Here is a 14,733-nt window from a genome sequence, read left to right as displayed (position 1 = left end):
TCATTCCAACCATCTCCAGGATTATTTTATATCTTACCACAGCAATTTTGTCTCATTCTTTATCCCAGATTATGTTCAAAACTCTTCCAATAGAATTACAACTGATCCCCAATCCCTATTCTACAGACCAGATGCCACAGTGAATACAATTACAACATTAAAAAGAAAATGGAACATAGAACATTACAGCGCAGTACAGGCCCTTCAGCCCTCGATGTTTTACCAACCTGTGAAACCAATCTGAAGCCTATCGAACCTACACTATTCCATTCTCGTCCAAATGCCTATCCAATGACCATTTGAACGCTCTTAAAGTTGGCGAGTCTACTACTGTTGCAGGCAATACGTTCCATGCCCCTAAGACATTTGGACAGGAGAATCAGAAGAATTTAGAGGATATGGGCCAAATGCAGGCAAGTGAGACTAATTCAGTTCAGGAAACTTGGTCAACATGTATGAGTTGGGCCAAAGGGTCTGCTTCTGTGCTGTATGACTCCATACTCAAAGGGCTATTAATCATAACTTAAGAAGTGCTAACTGTACCTCAGGATGAAGCACTGTGACCTTTGCTCCTGTATCATCATATGATAAGCTCTTTCAGTGCAGGAAAATATGTGTGGTGGGAGTGAGGAACTCAGCCTCACCATATTATTCAGATAAAGCTGGGTAATCTACAAAAAAAGTACAGATTATTGCAGAGTTAGCATTTGTGCTTCTATCCTGGACAATCATAAAACAATCTTCTGTTGGAAATGAATGAAGTAATAATTACAACCAGCATACACTCTCTCAACACCACAGGGAAATAGTAGCCTTTTCCTAGTGATGTAATGTTAGATAATTTTCCAGTGAAAAGTACTCCAGAACATATTTTCCTCTTGGAACTAAATTTCAAAGTTAATCATGTTAATAATTGTCTGGTGTGAATCTTGTAGATAAAAACGTGGACTGCAGGTACTGTAAACCCAAGTCTGGATTAGAACAGTGCTGGAAAAGCACAACAGGTCAGGCAGCATCCAAGGAGCAGGAAAATAGACGTTTCGGGCAGAAGCCCTGAATCTTGTGCCAGGTTAAGATTTTATTGATTGATTTTTATTTCCACTAAATCTCCTTTGCTTCCAGGAATTAAGGTTTGAGATTGGAGTGAATTTTAACCAATGTTCCTTTTGGTAACCAAACTTTTGTCATCAACCTCTGAGTCTGCTGGGTGTGTTCAGTTGACTCAAGAACCCATTGGAAAAGGGCAGGAGACCCAACATTTAGGTAAATTGAAGTGGTATCACATTGATAAGATCTTTTATTTGCAATTGAACTAAAATCCATCTGGACTTTGGACTGAGTAAAGTAGAAAATTATTATTGTCTGCTCCACAGGATCAAACCCAGAACTATCCCCTCAACCCCTACCTTTTCCCTGTAACCCTACATTTTCCAGGGCTAATCAACCTAAATTGAAAATTCCTGGACACCATGGGTAATTTAGCATGGCCAATCCACCTAACCTGCACATCTTTGGACTGTGGGAGGAAACCCACGCAGACACGAGGAGAATGTGCAAACTCCACACAGACTGTCACCCAACGGTAGAATCAAATCCTGGTTCTTGATGCTGTGAGGCAGCAGTGCTAACCACTGAGCCACTGTGCTACCCATTGCATTGTATATAAATGAGTATTCCAGGAACTTGTCCAGAGTAGATGCAATGGGCCAAATCGCTTCCTTCTGTGTCATAACACTGATCACTGTCCAAGCCAATGGGACTAATTGTATAATTTAGTGAGCAACCAATGAAACCTACTGAAAGCCTAGTTAACTCAATACCATGAAGAGAGGAAAATAAATCAATATTCATTGGAATCAAAATTGAGACTCTAAATTCCAATGCAGACTCTTTCTGGATGAGAGTTCCAATTCACATTCTCAGCTGGAGTCTCACATACAGCAGGAACAAATGTAAATTACAGTGCACCTGATGTTAGTCTGTGGTAGCTGAATCAAGGGTGCATTGCACTGCTTTGCTGATATCAGTAAAAAATGGTCTGAGCTACATCAAATCCAGTGGGATGCTATGCACTAAAGGAAAGTCAGAATTGTTTTTTATTTATTCATTCATAGGATGCAGTGTCACTGACCAGGCCACCATTTATAGTCCATCCCTAATTGCCCACAACCACATTTCTGCAGGGCAGACCAGGTAAACATGGCAGATTTACTTCCCTAAAGGACATTGGAGAGCCAGACAGGCTTTTCTGTGACAATTGATACTGGTTTCATGCTTATCATTAAACTCTCCATTACAGATTTTTAATTGAATCCAAATTCCACTAAATGCCATGACAGGGCAAGGTACCTTCCCCTGCAACTGGAAAAGAGGCAAAAACCTGCCAGTACGCTAACCCCTCACCTCCATCCAGGGCCCCAGACAATCCTTCCAAGTGAGACAGAGGTTCACCTGCTTCTCATCCAACCTAGTTTACTGCATCAGGTACTCCTGATGTGGTCTTCTCTACGTCAGGGAGACGAAACATAAACTTAGGGAACAGTTCACCGAACATCTCAGCCAGGCCCACAGGGGCTGACTGGACCTCCCAGTCACTGCCTATTTTAATTCCCCTTCCCATTCCCATTCCCTTTCTGACATGACCTTCCTTTCCCTCCTCCATTACTACAATGAATCAAACCACAAATTGGAAGAACAACACACCATCTTCCTCTTGGGCAGCCTACAACCTGGAGGACTCAACATTGAGTTCTCCAATTTCAAATAACCTCCTTTCCCATCACCCAATTCCCTTCACAGCCTCTCCCTCTTCCTTCCATTCCTCTGACTGACCCTTCTTCTTGCCACCAATCGGATTCATTCTTCCCATCAACCAATCAGGTCGTACCTTCTACCTGTGTTCACCTATTCCCCACCTCACCATCTTACCCCACCCCCACCCCACCTCTTTGTCTGCAGCTTCCCCCACACCCATCCCCAGTTCTAAAGAAGGGTTACACCCGAAACGTTGACTTCTCCACTTCCTGATGCTGACTGACTTGCTGTGTTTTTCCAGCCTCCTGCCTATCTAATATGGCAGGGATTGAACCTGCAAGCCCAGATTATGACTGGTGTCACTGGATTAATAGTCTAGCAATAACATACTAAACCATTGTGTGTCATATTATACATAATTACATTAAAAATAAATTGTGCTCACCGTGGTGGAATATATCGGAAGTTCTTTATATGGATTTACCATCAGCAGAATATGCCCGATATAAGTCTGAGAAAAAAAGTCAGTCATTCAACGATTAATATGATTCATTTTGTGAAGGAGAAACTTAAAGGATAAAATCAGATTAAATATAATATTTAATAAGGTTAATTGCAAAAATACACAATAAGTATCTTTGGCATCTGTTTGTCAATCCAACTTGTATTAGAAGGTTGTTCACTGAGCAGTCTAGTAAGTTCTCTCCCATATCTTCCCAATTTGCTGTGTTAACCACCTATCAAACTACATCACATGATTCTAGCCACACTATTCCCAGAACAACTTGCTGTTCAGCAGATATTAGCCAAAAGCATGGCATCTCTTGCGCCTGCACCATCATTGAAAGGCCACTGTGCACCTGGATAAATACAGCATTACCCCTCACTTATAGCAGCAAGAAAGTGTTCACAAAACTGTGGCTTGTACAAATGAATGTGATTCTCTAGGAAGTAATGGGGCAAACAAAACTTTGCATAATGAGTATATCATTTTTTCATACCACTGGGTTTAGCAAATTTAGTTCCAGGTAATTGGCCATAGCGATAGCTAGGTTTGGTAATACAGAAAATAAAAACTTTTTCCATTTTTGAAGTAGCAGTTTAGGAAAGATTTGATATTGGGCCAAAGCTGAATCAACAACAGAAGATTTAATTGAAATTCTTCTTTGATATATTTTTGTAGAATCAGAGCAAGAATTTCCAAGAATGTCTTTTAATTCTTGCATTGGAAAAGTAAATATTAAGGTGCAACAATAAACTTTATATCCTTGCCTCTATTAATGTGCATTCATTTCAAGATATGAATTCGAACAGATCTCAAAGTTGCAATGTTGAATTACAATCATGCCAATGTGCACATAAAAGCAGTCTTTGCCATACCAAACAGACTCTCAAACTATGAAATATTATGGGAAAAGTGCATACATCTAGAAGTAAAATAGGTAATTTCTTTCAGAAAATGCATCCTCTGAGATGTGACATTATTAGATGTCGCACACTTGAAAGTGACAGGTAACTTTGGATGCTTGTGCACAGCTGGAAGTTTCCTTGGTTCTGATTTCCAGCTGTTATGGATGAACTGATAGATATTAATTGGTTTAATTAGCTAACAACTCATTAATGCAGAATAGATTACTAGCAGGGTAGTGAAACACCAGCTAGATAGACTTATGTTGTTTATTTTCTAACATCTTCTCAGTTTCTATAAGACACAAAGAGTAGGTTTCTATGGGTTGGAGGCCTTCTGTTACCTAAAGACAGCCGGCGGAACTTGCTTGATCTAGATTCTCAATGCAGAGATTATAATTAACTGTATAACATAGTCTGGTTCACACCTTAATCTTCATTAAATGTTCCCCTTTTTTTTAATGTTCTGACTTTCACCATCATCAACATACATTGGCAACATTCGAATAAATAATTAACCCTCCTTTAAATGGGACATATGACAACGTTACTGAATGGCCAAGAAATGGAGTGAACAAATAGACTCCTGTGTTCTTTCTTGGAGAATGCCAATTAATTCCCAAAGTGTTTTACTTTGTGTTGTTTTATTTCTTTGAGTGTCAGCTGTGGCTCAATGGCTTAGACTTTTCTGAGTCAGAGATGGACTTTCAAGATCCGTTCCAGAAACCAGCGCTGAACTAAGGGAATGCTAAGTTTCTGGAAATGCCAACGTTTGGATGAGAGGTGGAATAGGACCCAGTTTGTTTCCTCAGGCACACTTAAAGGATCCCAGAGCAAAATTTCAATCAATGTAAGGGAGTTATCCCTGGTGTTCTGACAGGAACAAGATTATTCAACATCACTAAAAGACATTATATGTCATTGTCATATTGGGAGCTTGTCCTAATGCAAACTTGCTTGGCTGCCATATTTCTTATGTCATAACATTCACAGAATTTTAAAAATACACAAAATTTAGACATCCTAGATTTGTGAAATGAATGCTTTAATTGCAAGATTTTCATATCTGCTGCAAATCCAGTTAGTAGAATACATGTCTATGTGTGTACACTTACATATATTTGATCATTGGTGAATCGCTTCTGAATTTCGTACAGAAGGCTTCTATCTGTCAGTTCACTCAAGGTAGAAAGGTCATCATTTGGAGCAGGAGGAATCAGCTTCACCTGGAGTTTGTAACAAAGACAGGAGTGGGTGGGAGGAGGAAATCAGAACTTACTCAGAGTAAGTTTCTATAATGAACTAATTCCACAATCACGTACTTTCAAAGAGAGATGGACCCTTCATGGAATCAGATTTATAACTTTTGCTTATCCATTGATTTCTTTAAATTAGGCCAATGGATAAATTATTAACTGAAAGCAACACGAGGACACCGCACCCAAACCATTCTAACACATTCAGCCACCCCACCCACCCCACCCACACCACCACATCCCACTCAGACACTCCATTCAACCCACACAGCCACCCCCCCAACCACCCACCCCACCGCACCCCACCCAGCCACCCATCCATCCCACACAGCCACCCCACTCAACCACACCCCACCCAGACACCCCATTACACCCTGCCCAGTCACCCCACCCACCACACCCCACCCAACTACTCCATCCCACTCAGCCATCCAACACACTCCACCCTGGAGAAAAAGAGCAGCAAAAGTGATATCAGTTCTGTTTCCACTGTGAGAAGGGTCACTCAGCATAGTAGAAAGTAGGTCAACTATTCTCTGTGCTCTTCAGGGTTACCTGGCATCATCATTTCTCTGCAAACTCACACTCTTAAGGTCATTACTCAATTTAAAACTGTTGTTATACACATATCTCATCATGGCTAGGGGGTTATAATGTACACAAGGCTGGGGTATTATAATGTTCACAATGCTAGGGGGTTATAATGTTCACAAGGCTGGGGGGTTTATAAAGTCCACAAGACTGGGGGGGGGGTTATAATGTTCACAAGGTTGGGGGGTTATAATGGTCACAAATTTAGGGGATTATAATGTTCACAAGGCTGGGGGGTTTATAATGTCCTCAAGACTGGGGGGGGGTTATAATGTTCACAAGTCTGGGGGATTATAATGATCACAGGACAGGGGGGTTATAATGATCACAAGACTGGGGGGTTATAATGTTGACAAGGCTCGGGGGCTATTATGTTGACAAGGCTGAGGGGTTATGATGTTCACAAGACTGGGGGGGTTATAATGTTGTAGGAGAAAGTGAGAACTGCAGATGCTGGAGATCAGAGCTGAAAATGTGTTGCTGGAAAAGCGCAGCAGGCCAGGCAGCATCCAAGGAGCAGGAGAATCGACATTTTGGGCATGAGCCCTTCTTCAGGAATGAGGAAAGTGTGCCAAGCAGACTAAGATAAAAGGTAGGGAGGAGGGACTTGGGAGAGGGGCGATGGAGATGTGATAGGTGGAAGGAGGTTAAGGTGAGGGTGATAGGCCGGAGTGGGGATGGGGGCAGAGAGGTCAGGAAGAAGATTGCAGGTTAGGAAGGTGGTGCTGAGTTCGAAGGTTGGGACTGAGACAAGGTGGGGGGAGGGGAAATGAGGAAACTGGAGAAATTTGAGTTCATCCCTTGTGGTTGGAGTGTTTCTAGGCGGAAGATGTGGCACTCTTCCTCCAGTCGTCGTGTTGCTCTGGTCTGGCAATGGAGGAGTCTAAGGACCTGCATGTCCTTGGTGGAGTGGGAGGGGGAGTTGAAGTGTTGAGCCACGGGGTGGCTGGGTTGGTTGGTGCGGGTGTCCCAGAGGTATTCTCTGAAACGTTCTGCAAGAGAGCGGCCTGTCTCCCCAGTATAGAGGAGGCCACATCGGGTGCAGCGGATGCAGTAAATGATGTGTGTGGAGGTGCAGGTGAATTTGTGGCAGATATGGAAGGATCCCTTGGGGCCTTGGAGGGAAGTAAGGGGGGAGGTGTGGGCACAAGATTTGCATTTCTTGCGGTTGCAGGGGAAGGTGCCGGGAGTGGAGGTTGGGTTGGTGGGGGGTGTGGACCTGACGAGGGAGTCACGGAGAGAGTGGTGTTTTTGGAACACTGATAGGGGAGGTGAGGGAAATATATCCCTGGTGGTGGGGTCCGTTTGGAGGTGGTGGAAATGACGGCGGATGATACGCTGTATACAGAGGTTGGTCGGGTGGTAGGTGAGGACCAGTGGGGTTCTGTCCTGGTGGTGATTGGAGGGGCGGGGCTCAAGGGTGGAGGAGCGGGAAGTGGAGAAGATGCGGTGGAGGGCATCGTCGATCACGCCTGGAGAGAAATTGCGGTCTTTGAAGAAGGAGGCCATCTGAGTTGTTCGGTATTAGAACTGGTCCTCCTGGGAGCAGATGCGGCGGAGACAAAGGAATTGGGAATGTGGGGGCAGGGTGGGAGGAGATGTAGTCTAGGTAGCTGTGGGAGTCGGTCAGTTTATAGTAAATGTCCATGTTGATTCGGTCGCCCGAGATAGAAATGGAGAGGTCTAGGAAGGGGAGGGAGGAGTATAAAAAATGTCCGTGTTGATTCAATCATAGTAAATGTATAATGTTGACAAGGCTGGGCGGTTATAATGTTGACAAGGCTGGGGGGGTTATAAGGTTGACAAGGCTGGGGGATTATAATGTTGACAGGCTGGGGGTTATAATGTTCACAAGACTGGGTGGTTATAACATTCAAAGACTGGGGGATTATAATGTTGACAAGGCTGGGGGTTTATAATATTGACAAGACTGGGGGGTTATAATATTGACAAGGCTCGGGGGTTATAATGTTGACAAGACTGGGGGATTATAATGTTCACAAGGCTGGGGTATTATAATGTTCTCAAGGCTGGGGGTTATAATGTTCACAACGCTGGGGCGTTATAATGTTCTCAAGGCTCTGGGGTTATAATGATCTAAAAAATCTGTTGCTGGAAAAGCGCAGCAGGTCAGGCAGCATCCAAGGAGCGGGAGAATCGACATTTCGGGCATAAGCCCTTCTTCAAGAATGAGGAGGGTATGCCAAGCAGGCTAAGATAAAAGGTAGGGAGGAGGGACTTGGGGGAGGGGCGTTGGGAATACGATAGGTGGAAGGACGTTAAGGTGAGGGTGATAGGACCAAGAGGTGGTGGGGGTGGCGAGGTCGGGAAGATTGCAGGTCAAGAAGGCAGTGCTGAGTCCGAGGGTTGGGATTGAGATAAGGTGGGGTGTGGGGAAATGAGGAAGTTGGAGAAATCTGCATTCATCCCTTGTGGTTGGAGGGTTCCTAGTCAGAAGATGAGGCGCTCTTCCTCCAGACGTCATGTTGCCATGGTCTGGCGATGGAGGAGGCCAAGGACCTGCATGTCCTTGGTGGAGTGGGAGGGGGAGTTAAAGTATTCAGCCATGGGGTGGTTGATTTGGTTGGTGCAGGTGTCCCAGAGGTATTCTCTGAAATGTTCCGCAAGTAGGCAGCCTGTCTCCCCAACATAGAGGATGCCACATCGGGTGCAGCGGATGCAGTAAATGATGTGTGTGGAGGTGCAGGTGAATTTGTGATGGATATGGAAGGGAAGTGAGGCCTTGGAGGGAAGTGAGGGGGGGGGGGAGGTCTGGGCGCAAGTTTTGCATTTCTTGCGGTTGCAGAGAAACGTGCCAGAGTGGAGGTTACGTTGGTGGGGGGTGTGGACCTGACAAGGGTGTCGCGGAGGGAGTGCTCTTTCCGGAATGCTGATAGGGGAGGGGAGGGAAATATATTCTTGGTGGTGGGGTCTGTTTGGAGGTGGCGGAAATGACGAAGGATAATACGATGTATCTGGAGGTTGGTGGGGTGGTAGGTGAAGACCAGTGGGGTTCTGTCCTGGTGGCGATTGGAGGGGCAGGGTTCAAGGGCGGAGGAGCGGGAAGTGGAGGAGATGTGGTGGACAGCATTATCAACCACGTCTGAGAGGAAATTGTGGTCTTTGAAGAAGGAGGCCATCTGGGTTGTTTGGTTTTGGAATTGGTCCTCCTGGGAGCAGATGCGGTGAAGGCGAAGGAATTGGGGATTTGGGATGGCATTTTTACAGGAGGTAGGGTGCGAGGAGGTGTAATCTAGGTAGCTGTGAGAGTTGGTCAGTTTATAGTAAGTGTCTATGTTGAGTAGTTCGCCCGAGATAGAAATGGAGAGGGCTCGGAAGGGGAGGGTGGAGTCTGAGACGGTCCAGGCAAATTTGAGGTCAGGGTGGAAGGTGTTAGTAAAGTGGATGAACTGTTCAACCTCCTTGTGTGAGCATGAGGTAGTCACAATACAGTCATCAATATAACAGAGGAAAAGATGGGGGGTGGTGCCAGTGTAGCTGCGGAAGATGGAGTGTTCCACATATCCTACGAAGAGGCAGGCCTAGCTGGGTCCCATGCGGCTGCCAATGGCTACTCCTTTGGTTTGGAGGAAGTGGGAGGATTGGAAAGAGAAGTTGTTCAGAGTGAGGACCAGTTCAGTCAGTCGAAGGAGGGTGTCAGTGGAAGGGTACTGGTTGGTGCGGCGGGAAAGGAAGAAGCGGAGGGCTTTGAGGCCTTTGTGATGGGGGATGGAGGTGTACAGGGACTGGATGTCCACGGTGAAGATAAGGCGTTGGGGGCTGGGGAAGCGAAAATCATGGAGGAGGTGGAGGGCGTGGGTGTTGTCCCGAACGTAGGTGGGGAGTTCTTGGACTAAGGGGGACAGGACCATGTCGAGGTATACAGAGATGGGTTTGGTGGGGCAGGAGCAGGCTGAGACAGTGGTCGGCCGGGGCAGTCAGGTTTGTGGATTTTGGGCAGGAGGTAGAAACAGGTGGTGCAGGGTTGTGGGACGATGAGTTTGGAGGTGGTGGATGGGCGATCCCCTGAGGTGATGAGGTTATGGATGGTCTGGGAGATGATGGTTTGGTGGTAGGAGGTGGGGTCATGGTCAAGGGGGAGGTGTTTGCAAGCTGGCGTTTAGCCTCAGCAATGTAAAGATCGATGCATCAAACTACCACCACGCCTCCCTTGTCTGCCGGTTTGATAGTGAGGTTGGGGTTGGAGCGGAGGGAGTGGAGGGCTGCACATTGTGAGGGTGAGAGGTTGGAGTGGGTGAGAGGGGTGGACATCTTGAAGCGGTTAATGTCGAGGCGGCAGTTGGCTATGAAGAGATCGAGGGCAGGTAAGAGGCCAGCACGGGGTGTCCAGGTGGTTGGGGTGTGTTGGAGGCAGGTGAAGGGGTCATCAAAGGGTGAGCACGAATCCTGGTTGAAGAAGTAGGCGCGGAGGCGAAGGCGGCGGAAGATTATAATTATCACAAAGCTGAGGGGTTAAAATGTTCACAAGAATGAGGGGTTATAATGTTCACAAGATTGAGGGGTTATAATGTTTAGCATCACATCTATCATGTCCAATCAATGGCTCAGGCCCACTCCATCCTCCACAGTTAATAATCAGCTCATTCCTACTGGGTTATTTTTCAGTCAGGTACTACCATCAGTTGCGGAACATCCATGTGGAAGACACCTCCACCCCAAAGAAGAAGCTAGTGAAGCATATAAGCCCATTAAGGTGTTCACCTGGAACCTCTGCCAACACGGAGACTTCCATCTACCTACCGATCTACATTAAATTTAGTGTATCATCTGATGGGATTAGCATTAGAATGCTTCTGGAGAAACACCCAAGATGTCTGGCCTTCAAAGGCTTGCTGAGGACCTGGCACCTGTTCAGCCTCAGGGAAAAGACATGGCCTTGGTCTCAGCCATTACTGACACACTCATTCTGCAGAGACAGGCAGAGCAACATCAGGCAGGTGTGCTGGAGGCACTTGGTAGGCTGGAACAAAAGATGAGATCCTTCAAAGTTACCACCAGTGTGGTGTCTCTGGCAAGTGATGTCTCCGAGGCACTGCCTTGATATTCAGCTCGAGCAGTATAAGCTGCTGGGTATGTGGTCATACCTGCACTCAGTCTCTTTAACCAGGAGTATACCTTATCTGTGTGAGGATATGGCAGCTTTATGTAATCTTCCAGTACTTGCTATAGATAGTCATGGCCAATTGACAGCAGGAGATTCAGCTTTTAAGTTCCTTTATACAAATGAGATTTGCCATACCGCGAGGTTAAAAATTACACAATACCATGTTAGAGAACAACATATGTCCACCCCAGTCCAACCCCGGACCTCTTCATCATGGATATCACAAGGAGGCAGTGACCATAATTCAATGCGAACAATGCAGTGTGAAATTGCACAAATGCAAGGTCCAATAAGTATATGCCCACTGACAATGGAAGCATCATGTACACAAGATGCAGTTCAATACAAACCAATACTAGATAGCTGACACATGATGGCTGCAATGGGTGTTGTTGAGACAAGTTGCTAGGAACTCAGTCAGTTTTACTGGCTGAGTTTTCATGTTGTTAACCTTTTTTATTTTGGATAGGAAAATTGGACATACAATGTTAATGCAGTAAATTGAGGTATTAATGAGAAACAAATGGATGGGATTAAGCTTCTCACCATTCAACAGCAAAATTCTACACTTGCTTTCAAAGGCATGAGTACATATGTAGGATTGTTTCTCTTAATGTCAAGAATTTTCTCAATATCTGATTTTTGGACACTTGACTAATTATGTCATCTCAGTCACTATTTTTTATTTAGATTTTATTGTCACATGTACTTTACAGTACACATTCAATAAAATACAGTGAAACACTTTAATTTCCCACCTCAGAGAGAAATATTTCCCTCTTAAAGATTCTGCTGGAGCAGGGAAACTCTGACATTAATGGGGAAAGACTATTCATTTTATATTTTATTACAGGTGAACACCAAAAAGTCTCACCCTTCTCATTATACCCTATCCTAAAATAATTTTAAATAGAGAACAATTTCTGTCTCTGTGACTGCATAAGCAATTTCTATCTGCCGATCTGTTCTACTCCATATACACTAGAGAGAGTTGCTGAACAAAGAGACCTTGGAGTGCAGGTTCATAGCTCCTTGAAAGTGGAGTCGCAGGTAGTTAGGATAGTGAAGAAGGTGTTTGGTATGCTTTCCTTTATTGGTCAGAGTATTGAGTACAGGAGTTGGGAGGTCATGTTGCAGCTATACAGGACATTGGTTAAGCCACTGTTGGAATATTGCGTGCAATTCTGGTCTCCTTCCTTTCGGAAGGAAGTTGCTAAACTTGAAAGGGTTCAGAAAACATTTACAAGGATGTTGCCAGAGTTGGAGGATTTGAGCTACAGGGAGAGGCTGAACAGGTTGGGGGCTGTTTTCTTTGGAACGTCGGAGGCTGAGGGGTGACCTTATAGATGTTTACAAAATTGAGCGGCATGGATAGGATAAATAGACAAAGTCTTTTCCCTGGGGTGGGGGAGTCCAGAACTAGAGGGCATAGGTTTAGGGTGAGAGGGGAAAGATATAAAAGGGACCTAAGGGGCAACTTTTTCACACAGAGGGTGGTATGTATATGGAATGAGCTGCCAGAGGAAGTGGTGGAGGCTGGTATAATTGCAACATTTAAAACGCATTTGGATGGGTATATGAATAGGAAGGGTTTGGAGGGATATGGGCCGGGTGCTGGCAGGTGGGACTAGATTGAGTTGGGATATCTGGTCGGCATGGACGTGTTGGACCGAAGGGTCTGTTTCCATGCTGTACATCTCTATGACTCTCTGACTCTATGAACTAATGCATCAAGTTCAAAGCCATAAAGTTATATTTTGTGCACAAATCCATTAAATAAGCCTCAGTTCACATCTCAGTTTGACTAAGTTATCACCCAAATCAAAGTATTTCAACTCATCCATAAGTAAGTATGAAGAGCTGAATTCATATTCTGAAGACAGTTTTGTTTCTCTGATTCTTCCCTTGACTCAAAGAAGAAAGGCTTATTTTAAAGCTGTTATGCATTCAAGGTCTATTTCAAATGTATAATGTATTACCCTTAATAAAATTTCATAAATAAAGTTATAATTTTAAGCATAAAATTTATGAGAAAGGAATGTGTAAATATATTGGTGTCTCTGGCAAATATCTTTGTTTGAAATCCTCTTTGACCCTGAGGTGAGCATTTGATCACACATTTTCTTCCTGGTCCATTTCCACCCAGTTGATTTTGCCTGTCTCTGAGGAGAAAGTGAGGTCTGCAGATGCTGGAGATCAGAGCTGAAAATGTGTTGCTGAAAAAGCACAGCAGGTCAGGCAGCATCCAAGGAACAGGAAACTCGACGTTTCGGGCATAAGCCCTTCATCAGCCTGGCCTGCTGTGCTTTTCCAGCAACACATTTTCAGCTTTGTCTGTCTCTGCCCTGCTTCAGATCATCTGCTGCTAAAGTCCTCATCTGTGCCTTTTTTTTTGTCTTGACTCTAGTGAATCCAGATTGTGATGACTCTGACTCAGCATTGAACTTTGCAAATATCTGGCGAGGTGTGTGGTCAAAATGACATAGTTTTAACAAATAAAAATAGGAGAGAATAGAATCTCTTCAGTGTGGAAACAGGCCATTTGACCCAACAGGTCCACACCAACTCTCCAAACAGTATCCCACCCAGATCCATTTCCCCTAACCTCTTAGTCTACATTGCCCCTGCCTAATGCACCTAGCCTACACATCCCTGAACATTATGGACAACTCAGCATGGCCAATTCACCTCATTTCATAAAAAGAGTTGATTGTAAAAATTCTTTTTAATTTAAATTCATTAAGTAATAGCCAATTAGGGATGGGCAATAAGTGCTGGCCTAGCCAGTGATACTCACATCCTGGGAAAGAATAAAGAAAAAAAAATGCACCTTTTAGCCACACAATATCCCATATTTACAACAACCATATTTGCAGGCAACTAAGTTATTCAAATTCAGCTGACAAAGGAAAAGAAATACATTTTGGATAGAATCAGGGAATTAATAACATCTGGAAGATTCTTCTTTGGATTTCACCTAAACATTTGTCTTATTTTTGCTCAGATCAACTCAGACAAAGTATTGGGGGCATTTTATATCATTAACATGCTACGTGATTAAAACTGCTATTGTTGCATTTGAATTGTGCTGCTGTAGTTAATTATGGTACAATACTTAACAATCAGACTCTAGGGAAATCAGTGATTAAAGTGACTGAGGTTATGACCTTTGTGAGTCTTACTTTCATCACTACTACTGTGTAGGTCGAAATGATACTTTCCCTTAAACAATATGCTTTTCTCATGCTTAAACACAATTACATAGAAATAACCACAGCAACTCTCAATCCACAGGCCACATAGTCCAAGTTATTAACAAGGTACTAAAATTAGCTTCTGGGAAAGCCTTATCTTCCTCTTCTATTGCTCTTCTTACAGTAAAATGCATTGGAGTCTGTAGATGCGTCTGTAATTCCCTACCGTGTGGAATGACAATCTACCTTTGTGGTTTTATGACTAAATTCATATATTTCTGTTCTAATATGTATGTAGAAATTATTCTCAGTCATGACATATACAGATGTCTCTCTCACTCTTGCTTCTCTTTCAACAGAAGCACCACATGCATAAGAATAAGGGTAATAGCCCTTGACATCAAGC

The 14,733-nt window shown here is 44.1% G+C and overlaps 1 protein-coding gene across 1 annotated transcript in view; it reads right to left on the bottom strand.

Moving 5' to 3' along the window:
- The window catches only part of myo16 (myosin XVI), a 351,480-nt gene that overhangs the window by 194,045 nt on the left and 142,702 nt on the right, over positions 1-14,733 (bottom strand). The window contains exons 10-12 of the mRNA XM_060826459.1: positions 5,277-5,387; positions 3,200-3,265; positions 544-671 (exon numbers count right to left, since the gene is read on the bottom strand). Coding sequence (XP_060682442.1) covers positions 544-671; positions 3,200-3,265; positions 5,277-5,387 — 305 coding nt within the window. The remainder of the gene's footprint in view (positions 1-543; positions 672-3,199; positions 3,266-5,276; positions 5,388-14,733) is intronic.

The sequence above is a fragment of the Hemiscyllium ocellatum genome, chromosome 6 (assembly GCF_020745735.1).
Source record: "Hemiscyllium ocellatum isolate sHemOce1 chromosome 6, sHemOce1.pat.X.cur, whole genome shotgun sequence".
In the NCBI taxonomy this organism is placed as follows: Eukaryota; Metazoa; Chordata; class Chondrichthyes; order Orectolobiformes; family Hemiscylliidae; genus Hemiscyllium; species Hemiscyllium ocellatum.
This window is presented reverse-complemented; position numbering and strand designations above follow the sequence as displayed.